This window comes from Budorcas taxicolor, chromosome 15, assembly GCF_023091745.1.
Source record: "Budorcas taxicolor isolate Tak-1 chromosome 15, Takin1.1, whole genome shotgun sequence".
In the NCBI taxonomy this organism is placed as follows: Eukaryota; Metazoa; Chordata; class Mammalia; order Artiodactyla; family Bovidae; genus Budorcas; species Budorcas taxicolor.
The window spans coordinates 73,635,721-73,656,393 of record NC_068924.1 but is presented as its reverse complement, the minus strand read 5'-3'; the positions used below and the strand labels follow the sequence as shown (position 1 = coordinate 73,656,393).

The following is a 20,673-nucleotide window of genomic DNA, read 5'->3' as shown; positions in this document are numbered from 1 at the left end:
GTTTATGTCCAGTGGATTTCTGTGCATCTCTCTTGGGTGGTAGCTGGGACGGGTACCTCTCTGGGGTGGTTCCCTACATGGGGCACTGACTCTCAGCTGGGCATGCAGGCTTGCCAGCCTCCTGCCCACTGGAGCATCACTCTCTCATAAGGTATGGGTATCGGGTGGGAGAGGTGGGTGAAGGGGGTGGGATGCTGCCTGGGACTCAGAGAGCTGGACTCAGGGACTCAGAGATGGCACTGGGTTACCTGGAGCCCTGAGTCTCAGTGGGTAGATCTGGGAGAGCAGACAGGGCTTGTGTTGCCCAGCCCTAGGGAGCTGTCCGTGGGGCATACGGAACAGGGGAGAGAGGTGGGAGGGGGCGCTGGGAGCCCCTTCAGCACCACTGCTCTCCCTGTCTCCTTGCAGTCTGCTGGCCACAGGACTGCTGCACGGGCTGTGACTGCTGGCGAGGCCTGGAGATCCGGCAGCTGCGGACTGCCCAGCGCCAAACAGTCCCCCTTTGGTGAGTTGGTGGAGCGCTCCCCTGCCTTTGCCTTCCCCAGGGCGGGTCGCTGAGCTGGCCTCTCTTGGCTGGGGGAGGTGCGGGAGGCAACTTTCAGATGCTCGGGTTGGCCCCTACCCCGGGACCCCAGCACACCCCCACTTTCCCTGCCCTCCCATTCCCCACACTTCCTCCGTTCGTTGAGATGCCCCTTCTCTTCCACCCTTCTCCTTCTCTCTCCCCGGCCTGGGTTCTCTGGGGCCACTGTGGAATCACAGTGGGGTCCCTGAGCTCACCCTGTGGGCTGAAGGGGGTGAGGGCCTAAGGGTGGAGGCCCTTGAGGACTGGATGGGGGAGGGGTGCTGGAGGAACCAGTTCATCCAGCTAAACCAGTTCACTCACGTGCCCCATGACCAGGACCCCTTCCTCAGTAGACGTGTGCATAGCCAGTTGTGTCTGACTCTGCAACCCCACAGACTGTGTAGCCCACCAGGCTCCTCTGTCCATGGGATTCTACAGGCAAGAATACTGGAGTGGGTTGCCATTTCCTTCTCCAGGGGATCTTCCCGACCCAGGGATTGAACCTGTGTCTCTTGAGTCTCCTGCATTGGCAGGCGGATTCTCTACCACTAGCGCCACCTGGGGGCCACCCTCTTCCTCAGTGGCCAGGAGCAAATCCTGGAGGCCACTGGGGCCTGGGAAGGGGTTTCTCAGCAGCCCCTGGACCCTGTCTGCTCTGGGCCAGCTGCCTCTGAGGGAGTCCATGAGCCCTGAGAGTCCTCCACTGGAATAAGCTGATCACCTGCATCTGTAAATTGGATAGGGGGAGCAGGAAGGGCTTGATGTTGTTGTTCCCCTTCCCCAGCCCGGTGGCCAAAGGTTGCTAGCAGCCCACCCAGTCAAGGCGTGCAATGGTTCTTTTTGCACGGGGCCTTGGGTCAGGGGGCAGCATGTGACATGGGCCCTTCTTCCTCCTGGGGGTGGGCAGAAGACAGAGGAAAGAGGACCACACGGGGAAGTGGGTGCCAGTTCATGGGAGTGGAAGAAGATGCAGGTGGCCCAGGAGATGCCAGCAGGGGTTGCAGAGATGCAGGTGGCCCAGGAGATGCCAGCAGGGGTGGGTAGGCAGAGAAAGAGGAATGGCTGAGGTGGGTGGGAGCTGGTCATTCTTCAGGTATGGGAGTTGAGGGAGTTAGGGTCTTGCCCGGTCAGGCCCCACTAAGCTACTCAGTTCTGATGGGAGGCCCCACAGTATTCTGTAGGTTAGGCCCTGGGGTATAGGAATGGGTTTGTTCAGTCCCTAAGAGCCCCCGGGAGTCCCCAGAGAATGGTAAAGTCTAGCGTAGGAGCCCTTTCAGTGCTCAGGTGTATGTGGGAGCACTGAACCATAGAGCTGGGGGCCCTCCCCTGAGGGCTGGAGACCCAGCTCCTCTCAGGGAGCAAGCTGGTGCCCGCCTCCGGCCGTCAGGGGCACCCAAGTCTGGCTGCTCCCTGACGGCTGCCCGCCTTGACCCCCAGACCTCGCATCTGGAGAAGCAGCCCCATGAAGGTGCCCAGCCATGCAATGTTCCTGGAAGGCCGTCCTCCTCCTTGCCCTGGCCTCCATCGCCATTCAATACACGGCCATCCGCACCTTCACGGCCAAGTCCTTCCACACCTGCCCGGGCCTGGCGGAGGCCGGGCTGGCCGAGCGGCTGTGCGAGGAGGGCCCCACGTTCGCCTATAACCTCTCGCGCAAGACCCACATCCTTATCCTGGCCACCACGCGCAGCGGCTCCTCCTTCGTGGGCCAGCTCTTCAACCAGCACCTGGACGTCTTCTACCTGTTTGAGCCCCTCTACCACGTGCAGAACACACTCATCCCCCGCTTCACCCAGGGCAAGAGCCCAGCCGATCGGCGGGTCATGCTGGGCGCCAGCCGGGACCTCCTGAGGAGCCTCTACGACTGCGACCTCTACTTCCTGGAGAACTACATCAAGCCGCCGCCCGTCAACCACACCACCGACAGGATCTTCCGCCGCGGGGCCAGCCGCGTGCTGTGCTCCCGGCCGGTGTGCGACGCCCCGGGCTCGGGGGACCTGGTGCTGGAGGAGGGGGACTGTGTGCGCAGGTGCGGCCTGCTGAACCTGACGGTGGCCGCCGAGGCCTGCCGCGAGCGCAGCCACGTGGCCATCAAGACGGTGCGCGTGCCCGAGGTCAACGACCTGCGGGCCCTGGTGGAAGACCCTCGCCTAAACCTCAAGGTCATCCAGCTGGTCCGGGACCCCCGGGGCATCCTGGCCTCGCGCAGCGAGACCTTCCGCGACACGTACCGCCTCTGGCGGCTCTGGTACGGCACCGGGCGGAAGCCCTACAACCTGGACGTGACGCAGCTGACCACCGTGTGCGAGGACTTCTCCAACTCCGTGTCCACCGGCCTCATGCGCCCCCCGTGGCTCAAGGGCAAGTACATGCTCGTGCGCTACGAGGACCTGGCCAGGAACCCCATGAAGAAGACTGAGGAGATCTACGGGTTCCTGGGCATCCCCTTGGACAGCCACGTGGCACGCTGGATCCAGAACAACACGCGGGGAGACCCCACCCTGGGCAAGCACAAGTACGGCACGGTGCGAAACTCGGCGGCCACGGCCGAGAAGTGGCGCTTCCGCCTCTCCTACGACATCGTGGCCTTCGCCCAGAACGCCTGCCAGCGGGTGCTGGCGCAGCTGGGCTACAAGATGGCCAGCTCGGAGGAGGAGCTCAAGAACCCCTCCATCAGCCTGGTGGAGGAGCGGGACTTCCGCCCTTTCTCGTGACCGGGGCTCCGCGGGTGGGGGCAGGGGGCACACGATGTCGGTTTTGATAACATGGACCGTTTTTAACTGTTGCCTTATTTCCCCCTTCCCTCTCCCACCCCGTCTTTGGTGTCCTACCTGCCCCGTCCGCCCCCCTCCCCACTTCCACCTGCCTCTCTTTGTCTCTGAAATTTGCACTATGTCTAGGACAGGAATCCTTGGGGCAGAGGGGGTGGTGAAGTGGGGTCCAGCCCCCACCCCACACCGTTCAGACACTCGGGTGTGTGTCTCTGGTGGATGGTGACAATGTTTACAAGCACCACACTTACACATTCACATACGCACGTACACACACACACACACACACACACACGGGCGCTTGAGAGGAGAGACACCCCAAACCACACAACTTCTGAGGTTTTTTGAATGGACGAGTGGTCAGGGTATGGTAGTTTTTGCACTGTCTTACTTCAACAAGGTAAGAGGTTAAAAACAAAAAGGCCACCTGTCTCTAATTTATGAATGGTGTTTATCCCTCCCCATCCTGCTTCTGCCTCCCAATATCCGCTGCCCCCCACTCCTTGGAGCAGAGAAAACTGCCCCTTCCTGCCCATCCTTGCCTGTCGGTGAGCAGGTTTTTACTGTGAGGTGAATGTGGACCTTGTTTATTTCTTCCAGTCTGTGGCAACGCTGTCTGTCTGTCTGTCTGAGTTTTGTGGCTGCCCCTGGACCAGTGATGGCTGATAAATATTATGGTTTTCTGATTGATCTTGGGGTCCATCTGTGATATTTCTTTGTGCCAAAAAAAGAAAAAAAAAAGAGTGGTTCAGTTTGCTAAATGAACATTGAAATGCTTTATCTGTGTTTTCTGTGAATAAAAGAGTGCAATGATGTCTGAGTGTGATTGTGGGACATGCTGAAGGGGTGAAGGCAGAACTTGGTGGGGTCCAGGTGTTTCTGGCTTTGGGGAGGAGAGACATGGAGATGGAGGAGGGGATTCAATGACCAGTTGCTGGTTTTCAGAATTCGTATCACCCTCAACACCCTCAACCGTGAGCTCACAGTTTCATTTCCCTTCGGTTAGTTGAGACCAGTCACCTGATAGCCAGGGGATGATGCTCAAGTGGTGTGGCTTGCTGGATCAGTGTCTGGAGATCCTGATGTCCTGGTGACTCTTTCCTGTGCCAGATATTACTCCTTTTATTGCTGGGTCTGGGGCCAGGATAGCCGGGGAGGGAAAAATATTCCAGAGTGGCTTGACTCAGGGCAGTGGCCTCCATCAGTGGTCCGGATGCATTCGGTGTTTTAACAGCTAGTGCAGGTGTCCCGTTGGCTACAGCGGGAGTGCCAGTCCTGCTTACTTTCCTTCCGATCTTTGGCAGTCTAGCAGCTGCCTCCGCGTGGCTTCCCCAGCTCTTATTCCAAGAAAACAGCCGGTCTCTGGGGTGGAGTTCACAGCTTTGTTGGCCTGGGAGAGAGAGAACTCCCGGGATTAGGCAGCTTCAGAGGTGCAGAGGATGAGATGGCTGGATGGCATCACCGACTCGATGGACATGGGTTTGGGTGGACTCCGGGAGTTGGTGATGGACAGGGAGGCCTGGCATGCTGAGGTTCACGGGGTCACAAGGAGTCGGACACGACTGAGCGACGGAACTGAACTGAGAGGTCCTGGGCTTCTCAAGCTTGGCAGAGCCGTCACCCAGGGCGGCACAGCCTTCAGGGGATTTATCTGTGATAAACAGGCCTTCATGACAGAGAGCCAGAAGCCAGAGTGCTGCCCTGTTTCTAGGGTCTGAAGACTCGACCTCAGAGCGCTCTTGGAGGCCCTTCGTGCCCTGGTTCCTGCCCACCTCCAGCTTCACCTGGGCTGTGTTCCCCTTCACAGGGAAAGTCTTTCGGCTTTCTTTCAGTTCCTTGAACACACTGAGGTTACTGCTCCCAATTTGTTCCCCTCTCCCTGTAACCACACCCTTGGTTGGTGCCTCTTCCCCCCATTTGGGCTTAGCCACATGCCTTGTCTTTATCAGTGGCTTACAGCAGATGAGAAGTGCCTGAGCTTTGGAACTTGATCCTTTTTGCTGCTTTTTAGATGCCTTTAACTGCCTTGTGAAGGAAACCCAGGGCAGCTTGCCAGAGAACGACAGACCACGCAGTGGAGAACCAAAGAGCCCCAGGCAATGGCCAGCCGGTTCCTCACTGACTTGGCCACTGATACAGGTGCACGAGTGAGCCTCAGCCCAAGTCAGCGACGCAACCTGACGTAGACTGTGGGAAGTGCCTTGCTGAATCCAGCCAAATTTCTGACCTACAAAATTGGGTTAAGAAAAGTTGTTTTAAGCCACTAAGCTTTGGAGTGACTTGTTATGCAGCCAAAGCTAACCAATACATACGGCACTCTGGCTGATTGCAGCATATATGCTTAGCTCTTTCCTCATCGCTGGGTTACTCCTATTGCCCTCTTAACCTAGTTAATATCTGCTCATCCTCTGGATCGCAGAGTCATTATCAGCACTTCTCTGGTTTTATCAGATTGGTTCAATTATCCGAATCATAGTCCCCTGTATAAGTGATTATATTAGATATCCTGAGTATAGGCCCTTATGGCATCATACACATCTCTTTTACAGTGTTTTTCACAATTGTAATCGTACTTTTAATTTTGGGACTTGCACACGATAGCCTCCAGTAAACACTGGTTGCATGAATAAAAGAAGGGATAAAACAGGTGCTTCCCACTGGATGAAAGAATTTGCTTGTACTGCTCCTTCCCGGGGGGTGGGGAGGGGTGGGGTGGGGGATGCCCTTAGGAATCTGAATGAGGCTGGAGACCGGGTAGCTAATGCCCTCCCAGCCTGTTTCTCACAGGGGATGGAGGGGTGGGGAGGGGGTGTTCAGCTGAGTTTTGTTCTAAGAGTCCACATCATCCCACTGTAGTCAACAATTCTTTTTTTTTCACTCCACACACCTACACTGGCTTCCTGGTTTTTTGTCTTTGCCATTTGTTACATTTCCAAGGTTAACGCTTGTACGGAGAAGAGCAGCGAAAAAACACACGTAGGGAATGTTTGCAGTTTACCGAGCACCCTTCTGCCTCCCATCAGTCACACGTCTCCAGCGGCTGTTTCCTGCTCACACAGAGGCACCTTCTTCCAGCCAGGAAATGGTGGTCAGAGCGCCACGTAGGCAGGGCTGACCCGGCCCCACCTCGGCTGTGTGTAGCGCCTCGATGGCTTAGATCCTAAGGAGTAACTTCCTGGTCTTGTCCCCGTCCTGAGGGCCCCTCTCATGCCGCTGCCTGGAGGGCTGTGTCCTGCCGATTCTTTTCATCACAGGCTTCCTGTGTTTGTGGTTCTCACCGGCTCGCTCTTGTTTCTTCGTATCAGCAGACACTCCAGCCTCCCAGCCCCACTTCCCTGGGACTCAGGGGAGCTCACTGAGCGCCACTTCCCATTATTCCACAGGGTATTATCCAGAACAAACCTGCCATTCCTGATTCATCCCCTTCCTGGGGAAGGATTTCTCCCTGCTGGAATGCCTTTACTCACTGGGAAGGAAAAGATGTACGTGAAGCCCCTTCCCAGACCCATGGAGAAAACACACAGGCTTCTGTCTCCCGAGTGCTGAAAAACAGGTTGGAATCAAGTCCTTAGAGGCAAGTAGTCAAGGTCTGAGCGCACCAGGGGTATAGCTGCAGCCATGGGCTGAGTGGTCACAAGGTGAGCTCTCTCTGTGTGTGTGTGCGCGCGTGTGTGCATGTGTGTGTGCAGCTGGGAGACTAATGCCCAAACTGAGGATCTGACTGGCCTGGGGGCCTGCAGCCTGCCTGCCCAGGGCATACATGGGACAATTACCCAGGCTTCAAAGAGCCCTTAAAGCTTCACCCAAACCTCCCATCTCCCTACCTTGCCTCTGTCTAATTGCACTTTTTGCTTCTGGGAGTTGTCATCTGCTGATGACTTATAATTACAATGTCTTCTTCATCTTGGGAACCATTATGGCAAAATGCTTGATTCTAGGTTCCAGTTCCATCTTTGTCATTAGTCAGTGTGTGACCCAGGGCGTATCACAATTTTTCTGAGCCTCCATGTTCTTATCTGTACAAAGGTAATGCTTATAATACCTGCCTCAGAGGGCTACTCTGAAGATTGCATAAGGTAACGCATTTAAGTGCAGGGCACTGTGCTTGGTGTATAGGGAATGCCTATTAAATGCTAGCCATTATCATCATCACCATGTCATTTTATCCACGGTTATTAGCAGGGTGCCTGGGACATGCTCAATGAATATTCGTTGATAGTACATTTTTTTGGTGAGCTCTTCTCACATGAATGCTAACAATGCACAAAGTTACTCCTGAACAAAAATGGCCCAGCAGTCAGTGCAGTCCCCTTATTCAGCCAAGGCCTAGAACCGAGGGTTAACTAGGGGGAGGCAAGTAGGGGACAGACAGAAATGCCCACAGAACGGCTGCAAAGCATGAAGACAATCTGGCCTACCCACGGGATGGTACCTGTAGGTGTCCGGCGCCCTTAGGCGAATAACCCTCAGGACTGGAAGTTGGCCGAGATGACCGGCTGTCTTTTGGCCACATGTCCAGAATTATCTAAATTCCTGGGAAATGCCTTCCCGGGATGGCATTCCCTTCCTGCTCAGCTGCTACGTCTAGATCAGATGGACTTGGCCTTTCTGCCCCCTTTAAGCCACCTCCATCTGTGCTCGTTTCAATTCATAAAGGACCATTTTTCACCTGGGGACCTAGACCCAGTCTTCTTCCTCCTGAAGCCCCAGGGAAGCTCACTGTCTCCAGCAGTGAAGGATGTTGAGTTTTCTGAGACCTGAATGTTAGAGCTTCCTGGAGGGGATCTGAGAACACGAGCTGAACACACCCAACCGCCGGGCGGTTTCCTCCTCTGGCACGTTCCAGCATCCAGCCTCCAACAACAATGCCTTCTGCCGGCATTGCTTCCTGCGCTCTTCCTTCCTTGGTAACACCTCAGCCTTTAGCAATGTCACTCTGGCCTTCAGCTGGCTTTGGGAAGCTGGATGTGGCTTTGGAACAAGAACCTTTGCACAGAGGGGAACAGGAGGCATTTAAAACCATCCAGGAAGAGTAGAAAATTAGCGGCTCAGGTGACAGGAGACTCACCTTGAGAGCTTGCTCCACTGCATCTTGCTAGACAAGCCAGAAGTCTACCCTGAGCCTCAGTTCTCAGCTGTAGCCTGGGGACTGCACTGGAAAAGAATGTGTCTTGTGCAGCAGCTGGGTGTAGTGGGCCGCCTGTGCCCATCTAGTCAAGTTAAACTTATTGGCCAAATACTGCTCCTGACTTTTAAAAAAAAGTGTTTATTTTGATGATTACTGAGAAAGGTGAGTTAAAGATTCTGCACTGGGATTGTGGGTAGATTGATTTCTCTATTTCCCCATGTAGTTCTGTCACTTTTTTTTTCGCTGTGTGATTTTGAGATTGTGTTTTTAGGTGCTACAACTCTAAAATTATCATAATTTCTGGTGATTTTCACCTTTTCTCATCGTGAGGTGTTCCTGTTTACCATGGTAATGCTTCTGCCTTAAGTCCATTTTATCTAATGCCAGTATAGCGACACCAGCCTTCTATGGAGGGGCTTCCCTGGTGGCTTAGGCGGTTAAGCGTCTGCCTGGAATGCAGGAGACCCAGGTTCGATCCCTGGGCCGGGAAGATCCCCTGGAGAAGGAAATGGCAATCCACTCCAATACTATTGCCTGGAAAATCCCACGGACACGACTGAGCCTTCTACGGGTAGAATTTGTGTAATTTATTATTCCATCTTTTAGTTCATATCCACGCCTTCTAATTACCGACATATTTGACCCAGAGACTGAACCTGAGTCTCTCACATCTCCTATGTTGGCAGGCGGGTTTTTTCTTTTTTCTTTTTTTTTTTACCACTAGCACCACCTGTGAAGTTGGACTGTGAAGAAGGCTGAGTGCCGAAAAATTGATGCCTTTGAACTATGGTGTTGGAGAAGACTCTTGAGGGTCCCTTGGACAGCAAGGAGATCCAACCAGTCCATTCTGAAGGAGATCAGCCCTGGGATTTCTTTGGAAGGAATGATGCTAAAGCTGAAACTCCAGTACTTTGGCCACCTCATGCGAAGAGTTGACTCATTGGAAAAGACTCTGATGCTGGGAGGGATTGGGGGCAGGAGGAGAAGGGGACGACCGAGGATGAGATGGCTGGATGGCATCACTAACTCGATGGACGTGAATCTGAGTGAACTCTGGGAGTTGGTGATGGACAGGGAGGCCTGGCATGCTGCGATTCATGGGGTCGCAGAGTCAGACACGACTGAGCAACTGAACTGAACTGAGCGACTGAACTGAACTGAGCACCACCTGTGAAGCCCATTTGAATTTACAGCTACCATCTTATTTTGCACTTCCTATTTGTCTCACCCATTATTTTTAACCTTACTTTTGATTTTTTTTTTTTTGTCTGTGACATCTTTTTTCCTCCACTGATTAGAGATTTACATATCTGTTTTCATTCCTTTAGTGGTAATATTAGAAACGACAAATTCCTTCTTCAGTTTATCCAAGTCTGAAATCAGTCAATATCTTCACCCGTCTCTTGAAAAACACGCTTAATACCTTCATACACTTTAATTCTTTGTGCCTTCTTTTAAATTTCTCTGTGATTGTTGTGATGCATTTTTAAAGTATTATATGTGGTCTTTCATTGACTTTTTCTAAATGATCAAATTTATTAGTGTGCCATTTAGATACAATAAGCTTCACTCCTTTTAAACATACAGTTTGATCAGTTTTGACAAGTGCATAGCTATGCATCACGACAACCAAGATATAGGAAGGCTCAGCCCCCAGATTCCCTCGTGCTCTCTCTCTTGCCATTAGTCTCCTCCCCTAAACCCCAGAACTTGGCAACCGTTGAGCTGCTTTCTGTCACTATAGTCTTAACTTTTCCATGATTTTGTATAACTGGAGTCATGAACACGCAGCCCTTTGTGTCTGGATCCTTTCACTTGGTTGGCGACGGATATTCATCATGTTGAATGTATCGGTGGTCTGTTTCTCTTATTTCTGAGTGCTCGCCATTCCTTTGTGTGGATCCAGACTCCTGCCTGATGTCCTTTTCTTTCTACCTGAGGAACTTTTGATCGAATATAACATTTTTTTGGAGTGCAGGTCTATAGACAATGAATTCTTTCAGATTTTCTCTAAAAGTCTATTTTTGCCTTCGTTTTTGAAAGACGCTTTTGTTGGCTTTAGAATTCTAATTTGATGGCTTATCTTTCAGCAATGTAAAGATTTTGATTCACCATCTTCTGCCTCATATTGTTTCTGATGAAGAATTTGCTGTAATGCTTAATTTTTTGGTTTATGTATAATATCTCTTTTCTGTAGCTGTTTTTAAGATTTTCTCTTTATTACTTGTTTTCAGCAACTTTGATTATAATGTGCTTTGGTAGGTTTTTCTTTATCAGTATTCTGCTTGGGGTTCCTTACGCTTCTTGTATGTGTGAATTTATAGTTCTCATCAGATCTGGGAAACGTCAACTGTTTTTTTCCTTCAAATGTTTTTTCCTGTCCCCCTCGACTTTCCTGAGACTCTGACTACCTGTGTATAAGGCATCTTGACATCATCCCACAGATGACTGATGCTTGTTTACTCTTTTCTTAGCCCTTTATCCTCTCTGTGCCTAGTTTGAATAATTCCTAATCTGACGTTCTCAAGTTGTCTAATTGTCTCTTTTGCAATGTCTAATCTGCTATAGTGCAATTCAGCACGTTTTTCATTTCATATTTGTATTTTTCCTTTCTATATGGCCCTTGTGTCTTTTATGTTATGTATTCCATTTTTACCCTCATTGTATTCACATTCTCCTTCATATCTCTGAAAATGTTTATAAGACTTATGTTTCAAAGTCATGCGTGTGTGCTAAGTCAGTTTTGTGCGACCCTACGGACTATAGCCTACCAGGCTCCTTTGTCCATGGGATTCTCCAGGCAAGAATACTGGAGTGGGTTTCAGAGTTCTTGATGACTAATTCTGTTATTGTTTGGTGTGTTTTTATTGATTGATTTATTTTCCTCTTGGTTATGAGTCATAGTTATCTGCTTTTTTTTGCATCGTCCTGTGATTTTAATTGGATGCTGAACGTATTGGTCAAGGGCCAGGCCAAGACAGAACTGACATTTATAATTTCAACAGGGACCATTTAATATAATTAATGATTAGCAAATAAAATATGATTAATTACTAAAAGGGTTGTAAAGGAGAACCCTTACGGAATATGAGAATAACAAATGCAGGAAGTCCCACTTCCTCTGGGGTGGAGGGAGAGTAAACCAGGAAGGAATTAAGAACTTGGAAGAGGCATCCCACACACCTCCTGCCTAGATCCAGATCTTGGAGAAGATGTGGCTGCTGCAGGAACTCACTGTCTGCCAGAGGAGAAGGAATGTTCCAGGGGGTGTGGGCCAGAGCATTCCATCACATCAGTACACCACATGACTGGAAAGCTCAGTAGAGAGTGCAGGAGTGGGGTGGGTGTGGATCCTGAGAGTCTAAAGGGTCTGCCTGTTGAGGGGCCGATAAGGCAGGGCACTGGCGGGTCAACACGGGTCTGCAAGAAGTGGCCTCCTGCTTTCTGTTGGTTCTCAGTCATAATACAGAGTTTCCTTGTGTATGTATTTGTTTAGTTGTGAACTGTGGTTGACTCAATTTCCCTTGAATTTCTATTTATGGAAATTCGTGAGGCCTGGGATTGCAGAGGGTTCTTTTGAAGACTATTTTTTATTCTCCAGTGCCAGGCCCCTGGAGGGCACTTCTTGGCAGCAAACCGCTGTAAATTAAGTTGTTGGTTTGTGGAGTTTGGGGACCACCCAGGTGGTGTGAATTCAACTTGGTTGGTTACAAACTTGTGTCAGGGATGACTGATGACTCCAAATTCTCAGTAGTTACTTTTTCCATTTTCCACTTAGGGCTTCGTTTTAAGACGTTCCATTTTTCTTGCACTCCCCCTGATGGAGGGCGTTGTTGATATTACTCCTTTTCCTTAACCCGAGACTGCTTTCCCTTGAAGTCTCAGCTTTTTGGGGGGAGTCACTCCTATCAGACTCCTCACCCTGGGCACACTCTGGGCTTTGTCAGCTCTTCCCTTAGCCCTAGGACACCAGGAAAACCAAGCTCTGTTTCTCAGGGTTCAGTAAATACCCCTGGTAAACACAGCTGCTACTCTCCTTACCTTTCTGGTTCTTGCCTCCGTTCCACGCGTTTTTGGCCTTGTACATTATTTACTTTCTTGCCAGTTTAGCTTACATTTAAGAACGCTTTTTCTTCTTTTCCCAGACACTTTATTTGCCGTGAAGAATCAACTAGCAATGCAGGAGACCCAGATTCAATCCCTGGGTCAGGAAGATCCCCTGGGGAAAGGCATGGCAACTCACTCCAATATTCTTGCCTGGAGAATCCCATGGACAGAGCAGCCTGGTGGGCTAAAGTCCATGGGGTCCCAAAGAGTCAGACACGACTGAGCGACTAAACTTTAGTTGTTTTCAATAGGAGAGTCATCCCAGGTATTTGGTATTTTGTATTACCAGGGTTAAAAGCAGTATTTCTCTGCAGTATCGACAACGTCATAGGTTCTACGCTAGTATTTGGCAAATAAACGAACAAAAAAGGGGATGAAGAAAGACATATGTGCATGAATTGGCTGCGTGAACTGTCAGTCAACCTTGAAACACTATGAGGTCAGGGATCTGGTCTGATGAGTTCACCGCTGCCCCTAAACTGGCGATAGTGATCCATGCTAGGGTTCAACTGATGTTAACTGATTTTAACTCAGAGTGGCCTAGAGGCCACAGGAAATCTGTCCTGGATAGAGATGCTTGCCGTGTGCAGAAAGCAACTTTCCAAATCTGCGGTCCTTCGGGGACGACTGGTTTTCATATGGTGGGGATGGACTCCAGTGACCCTTCCCTGCTCTCCTGCTGGCTCCCCTGGGCATTTGGCTGCAGATCTTGTCTCACAGTGTTGGAGTCTCGTCTTTGGTTTCAGTGCTGTGATCCAAGCCCGTGCAGCTCAAAGGGTGGTCCATGTGCCAGCAGCACGCATCACCTGGGTGCTGGTTCGAAATATAGAATCTTGCCCGTGCTCCCCTTCAACTACTGATTCAGAATCTTCACTTTTAATAAGATCCCCAGTCTATTCATGTGTGCACGAAGGTTTGCGAAACACTGCTCTAATCCAGTGAATTCCAGTGTGTGTGTGTGTGCAGCGAATGAGTTACAGGGGTGCAGTGAGGAACTGATTCTTACAGCCTTCAGGTGGCCATGTAGAATGACCAGCTAACTCCTTTCTGTTTGGCTGGGACTTTCCCAGTTTTAGCACTGGAAGAATCACATCCCTGGAAACCTCTCGTGTATGTGCCAAGTTGCTTCAGTCATGTCTGACTCTTCGAGACCCAGTGGACTTTAGCCCACCAGGCTCCTCTGTCCATGGGATTTCCTAGGCAAGAAGACTGGAGAGGGTTGCTATGCCCTCCTCCATGGGATCTTCCTGATCCAGGGATCAAACCTGCGTCTCTTACATCTCATGCATTGGCAGGTGGGTTCTCTACCACTAGGGCCACCTGGGAAGCCCAGAAACCTCTTAATCACAAGAACTGGGATGGTTGGTCCCCTTACCAGACAGGGCCCAGACATCCCCGAGGTTCCGGTAGATTTCATGAGGAGGAGCCACATCTGGTACCACGTGGGCTGGGCCTCACTCCAGGGGGTGACTTGTCACCTGTATCAGCAGCCGGCTGCCAAGCCCTGTGCTCCCAGTGTGAACAAGGGACCCCTGGACTCGCAAGAGGAATTCCCATTCTTGGTGTCCTAGAAGCACGGTGCCCAGTCCAACATGGGTCAAGTCATGAAGGTGATAAGGAAACTGGGTGTGTTATCCAGGGCAGATCAGCTCTGGGAGAAGGCTCCAAATCCCTGTCTTTACATCAGGTAGAAGCTGAAACCTTAATCTTTTCAGGTGATGTGTCTTTTTAGTGCCATCCACGTTAGCTGCAGGGAGAAAGCTCTAACAATACACACACACTCCGCAAATTAGAACTTCATCATTATTTTGAAATCCTTGATATGAAATGTTTGATTGTATTCACCATCCGTTCACATTATCACAAGAAATTTCAACATTACATTTGTCAAAGAAAGAAGAGAAAGAGCTGTTAGGTTCTTTTAATATAATTTCAAGTGTTATACATTTTTGAATGGATATAAAATGGTCTTACATTTTTTATCATGTACTCAGTGAACAAAAGTTTCCTGCCAACAGTGACTTTCAAAAATTTCAAGAGCTCCTCATTAAAAAGCCCCCATCAAAAATTGTGTATGGCCAGTGCACATGTAAAGCCTGATGTTAAAAAAAGTATGTTCATGGAAGAAATCTCGTTTCTCATTAAATTGCTCAAAAAGATTTCTTTGGGAAGTTTTTTTTTTTTTCTTTCCACATAGTCAATAGGGATTCCCTGGTGGCTCAGACAGTAGTCTGCCTGCAATGTGGGAGAACTGAGTTCAATTCCTGGGTCAGGAAGATCCCCTGAATAAGGAAATGGCACCCCACTCCAATATTCTTGCCTGGAAAATCCCATGGAAGGAGGAGCCTGGTGGGCTACAGTCCATAGGGTCACGAAGAGTCAGACACGTCTGAGCAACTTTGCAGTCAATATTTAATAGTTTCCCTATTACTCTGTAGGGCTCCCCTGTTAGCTCAGTTGGTGAAGAATCCACTTGCAATGCAGGAGACCCCGGTTTGATTCCTGGGTCAGGAAGATCTGCTGGAGAAGGGATAGGCTACCCACTCCAGTATTCTTGGGCTTCCCTTGTGGCTCAGCTGGTAAAGAATCCTCTTGCAATGAGGGGGACCTGGATTCTATTCCTGGGCTAGAAAGATCCCCTGGAGAAGGGAAAGGCTACCCACTCCAGTATTCTGGCCTGGAGAATTCCATGGACTGTATAGTCCATAGGGTCTCAAAGAGTTGGACACTACTGAGCTACTTTCACTTTACTTTCATTACTTTGTACTTATTTTTTTCCTACCGAAATTATATAATATACAGAAAATGTAATACAGTTTTTCACCCAGTTCCTAGTTACCTTGAGTGTACCCCCAACACAATGTGCAAATTTGACCGTTTTATCTGTGTGCCAAGGTGTGATGTTCCTGGGGAAATCTGGCTGTAACCTTCTGTGCTCCCCACTTTTCTTTGTGTGGGGAGCCCCCCACACACTGAGGGAAAGAACACGGTGACTCCCCACACCCTCCAAAAGTCTCCCTTCCACTTCCCCTCCCTGCTCCTTGGAGGTGCTCCTTTCCCTTCTTTAGTAAAAAATTCCAGCCTCAAATGGTTGCTATGGTAACCCTCAGGCTGGAGGAGCTGGGCTGGCCTGAGTTGCCAAAGGGCTTCCACAGCTCAGCTGCCCCTGAGTTATGATGGCAAGTAGGAGGGATCAGGTCACTCTTGGGGGCAGAGGACCTCTTCACTCAGACAGAGATGCAGGAGACACAGCCTTGCCTGGAGTCCCCTGGACACCTGCCTTCCACACTTCACAGAAGGTCTCTGGGTCTCTCTAAAGGTTAATTCTTTATAAAGCCACACTCTGAACACAGTTGGTTTCAACCTTTCTCTTAGGGTCCCAAGGGTATATTTTGCCTCATCTTTACACTACCAGCTTGAGCCTGACTTTCACTTCCAGGGCTTTGAGGTAGACTCAACTGGTACAAGTAGTGTGGACCATGTGACTGGGCTTTAGTGTCAGAAAGATGTGGAATCAAGTCTTGGCTCAGTCACTTACTGGCTCTGGGATCTTGGACAAGTCATATAGCCACACTGAGCCTCAGTCTTGAGAAGGGGCCACAGAAGATGAGATGGTTGGATGGCATTACTGACTCAGTGGACATGAGTTAGAGCAAACTCCAGGAGATAGAGAAAGGCAGGAGGGCCTGGTGTGCTGAGGTCCATGGGGCTGCAAAGAATCAGACACAACTTAGCAACTGAACGCCAACCACTTGCGTACACAGAGTGGAATTATTAAAGGTCCATCTCATAAGGCTGCCATATGTGAGCTCATACTTTGTCAAGCTCTCAGCCCAGATCCTGGCACATAGTAGGCGCTCAATTAAAGAGGATTCATGTTATCATTATTATTATTTTCCTCTCAATTCCTTGAATTGCTGCTTTCTTTTCTTCTTTTTTAATTCCCCAAAAATCCTGCCAGGCACCTGGGGCTCAGATGACTGTGACCTCTCTAGCTGTTTGTGTAAGCCTGTCTCTCAAAGAAAACAGTCTTCCCAGGGAGAAAAATGCCCCAAACTTTGTGCACATAAATCAACAATTCTGCACAAAGTGAGGGTAATTAATAAATGAAACCACTAGGAAGAAGCCAAGAGAACTTATTATAGAAAATAACAGTAAAACTGTTATCTACTGTTCAGAATCTCAGACCAAGAGTTGTATTCACCTTGGGGTTTTGAAGCTGTGTTCCATTGACCAGTGATGTCTGATGACCAATTCTCTGGCCACTCTCGTTTTATGTTAAGGCTGGAGGAAAAATTAGTCTGTCTGGTTTGAAGTTTCTCACTTTTTGCAGCAGACTAAAAATTAATAATTGACTGATAACAAATAGCATTGATATTATTGTTTTTGTTGCTTTTTAAGCAAGTTTTAACGTAGCAAGCAGTGTTTCAGTTGGGCTCTCTCTGGAAGGAGGCTCTGAGACAAGTTTAGTGCACATGGTGTTTACTGGGAAGGTCAGAGGGGATGAGCATCCAGGAAGAGAGGGGGAGGAAGCAGAAAGACAGGGGACTTTCTTAGCTTCGGCTGCTATAACAAAATGCCATAAGCTGGGTGCTTGGATATCTGTTCCCCATAGTTCAGGGAGCTGGAAGTCCAAGATCAGAGTGCCAGCATGGATGAGCCCTCTCCTGGGTTGCGGACCACCCTCACACGGAGGAAAGAGAGGGTGAGGGAGCCCTTTGGCCTCTTATGAAAGTTCTAACCCCAAAGTCCCTCCCCCAAGTACCATCACTTTGTGGGTTGGTTTTCCATGTACGTACTGTTGCGGGGGACACATTCAGACTGCAACAGGAACTCAAGGTACTGGCTCCAGCTCCATCAGAGAAAACAAAGGCTGTTGCTCTGATTCTCAGGAGTTTGAGAAAGCCTTAGGCAGTGGGAAATGTCCAGACCATTGTGTAGTTTTAGACAATAGCCACAGGTGTTCAGAAATGCTAACATTTGCTTTTGAAAGAGAAAAAAACATACAACAGCTTTAAGTCTTGCTTTAAATTGGAGCGTCTGTGGCTCCAGCCCATTCAGTCATTAATTCCCAGATCTCAGTAAGGCTTACCGGAGTTGGCTTCATCCCCCTGCTGGCATCTGAACTTCCTAAGGCCAGAATCCCACCTCCCAGGCTACACTTTATGTAGCAGAGAGAAGGGGCTGAGATGTTTGGGCTCTGGAGTCCAACACCCCTGGGTACAAGCCTGACCCTGCTGCTACCAGGCCGTGACCTTGGACAAGTTGCTTCATGCCTCCAAGCCTCAGTTTTCTCCTCTGCAAGAGGCTGGTGCAATGACTATCATCTCACAAGGTGCTCTGAGAATTAGATGAGTTAATAGTGATAAAGCTCTGTCACATGAAAAGAATTCAAGGGATGGGAATTTCAAGAAGCGAATCAGGGGATCCTGGGATGCAGGCAAGTTAGGAGAATTATAACAATCAATAAATATTTCCCTGGGCCCACCGTGTGCCAGGCACTGTGCCATGTACCGCAGTGCCTTGGGCTGCATCCTGCTTGCTGGAGACTGCTGAGGGACCTGGCATCCTGCGAGGAGGCAGAGTGAGAAGGAAGGGCACAAAGGCATGCCATGCGATGGGGCTTCCTCTCCAGCCTCCAGCGTGAGAGGAGATTTTAAAACGTTTATTTGCTAAATGTTTACAGAGTTGCAAATATTAGAATCCACGGTGGCTAGTTTCAGCAGAAAAGGGCTTTATTAAACCATATGAGCAAATGCAGGCAGTCAGCGGGAGGGCAGGAGGAACTCAGGACCCTGCCGTAGTGCTGGCTCGATGGGTGGAATTATTGCTGCCGCAGCAGCAGCCACTAAGCAGGAGGCCAGGAACTGACTTCACTGCAGCCGTGGTCTCTTCTGCCACAGGAAGCTGACCTTGTAACTGAGGCCACACTGATAACTGGACCATAAAACAGAAGTCTGTGCCTGTTTCTGCCTGGGGCTCAGTTCTGAATTAGGGACTTTCAGGAGAGAGCCCAGGTCATGTGCCTCCATCCTCACTGCAAGGGAGCCTGAGAATTGAGTTCTGATACATACAGCCTTACAAATAGCTGAGAAAAGAAGAGAAGTGAAAGGCAAAGGATAAAAGGGAAAGATATACCAAACTGAATGGAGGAGAAGAGCAAGGAGAGATAAGAAAACCTTCGTAAGAGAACAGTGCAAAGAAATAGAGGAAAACAATAGAATGGGAAAGACTAGAGATCACTGTAAGAACACTGGAGATACCAAGGGAACATTTCATGCAAAGATGGGCACAATAAAGGGCAGAAGTGGCAAGGACCTAACAGAAGCAGAAGAGATTAAGAAGTGGCAAGAATACATAGAAGAATTGTACAAAAAAGATCTTAGTGACCCAGATAACCACGATAGTGGGGTCACTCACCTAGAGCCAGGCATCTTGGAGTATAAAGTCAAGTGAGCCTTAGGAAGCATTATTATAGACAAAGTTGGTGGAGATGACTTAATTCCAGCTGAGCTATTTCAAATCCTAAAAGATGATGCTGTTAAAGTGTTGCACTCAATATGTCAACAAATCTGGAAAACTCATCAGTAGCCACAGGACTGGAAAATACCAGTTTTCATTCCAATCCCAAAGAAAGGCAATGCCAAAGAATGTTCAAACTACCCTACAATTGTGCTCACTTCACATGCCAGCAAGGTAATTCTCAAAATCCTTCAAGCTAGGCTTCACCAGTTCTTGAACCAAGAACTTCCAGATGTACAAGCTGGATTTAGAAAAGGCAGAGAAACCAAAGATCAATTTGCTGACATCCATTGGATCATTGAAAAAGCAAGAGAATTCCAGAAAACATCTACTTCTGCTTCACTGACTATGCTAAAGCCTTTGACTGTGCGGATCACAATAAACTGTGGAAAATTCTTCAAGAGATGGGAACACTAGACCACCTTACTTGTCTCCTGAGAAATCTGTATGCCAGACAAGAAGCAACAGTTATAACTGGACATGGAACAATGGACTGGTTCAAAATTGGGAAAGGAGTATGGTAAGGCTGTATATTGTCATCCTGCTTATTTAACTTCTATGTAGAGTACATCATCAGAAATGCCAGACTTACAAGCTGGAATCAAGATTTCCAGGAGAAATATCAACAACCTCAGATATGCAGATGATACCACTCTAATGACAGAAAGCAAAGAAAGAGGAACTAAAGAGCCTTTTGATGAGGGTGAAAGAGGAGAGTGAAAAACTGGCTTAAAACTCAACATTCAAAAAACTAAGAACATGGCATCCCTTCCCATCACTTCATGGCAAATAGATGGGGAAAAAGTGGAAACAGTGACAGATTTTACTTTCCTGGGCTCTAAAATTATTGTGGATGGTGACTGCAGCCATGAAGTTAAAAGACACTTCTGCTTGGAAGAAAAGCTATGACAAACCTAGGCAGAGTATTAAAAGGCAGAGACATCACCTGGCTGACAAAGGTCCGTATAGTCAAAGGTGTGTTTTTCATATATGACTGTGAGAGATGGACCATAAAGAAGGCTCTGCACTGAAGATTTGATGTTTTCAAACTGTGATTTTGAAGAAGACTTTTGAGAGTCCCTTGGATAGCAAGGAGGTCAAACAGTCACTCTTAAAGGAAATCAATCTTGAATATTCATTGGAAGGACTAATGCTGAAGCTGAAGCTCCAGTACTTTGGCCACCTGATGCAAAGAGATGACTCATGGGAAAAGACTCTGATGCTGGGAAAGGTTGAGGGCAAGAGGAGAAAGGGGAGACAGAGGATGAGATGATTGGATGGCACCACCGACTCAATAGACATGAGCTTGAGCAAACTCAGCAAGATAGTGAAGGACAGGGAAGCCTGGTGTGCTGCAGTCCATGGGGTCACAAAGATTTGAACATAACTTGGCGACTGAACAACAACAATATACTTGGGAGGGCCTCCCAAATGGGGCTAGTGGTAAAGAATCCACCTGCCAATGCAAGAGACGTAAGAGATGTGGGCTTAATCCCTGGGTCAGGACGAGCCCCTTGAGAAGGAAATGGCAACCCATTCCAGTATGCTTGCCTGGAGAATACTACTGAGTGACCGAGCAT

At 49.1% G+C, this 20,673-nt stretch overlaps 1 protein-coding gene and 1 non-coding gene across 2 annotated transcripts; both read left to right on the top strand.

The window, feature by feature from the left end:
• The first annotated feature begins 424 nt into the window (after positions 1–424).
• On the top strand, positions 425–3,279 carry CHST1 (carbohydrate sulfotransferase 1). Its single transcript, XM_052653229.1, has 2 exons — positions 425–505; positions 2,003–3,279. The coding sequence occupies exon 2, from the start codon at positions 2,044–2,046 to the stop codon at positions 3,277–3,279; it is 1,236 nt and encodes a 411-aa protein (XP_052509189.1). The 5' UTR covers positions 425–505; positions 2,003–2,043.
• Positions 3,280–8,882: 5,603 nt separating this feature from the next.
• On the top strand, positions 8,883–8,954 carry TRNAS-GGA (transfer RNA serine (anticodon GGA)). Its single transcript has one exon. It is a non-coding gene; the product is annotated as a tRNA-Ser (tRNA).
• Positions 8,955–20,673: the final 11,719 nt, after the last annotated feature.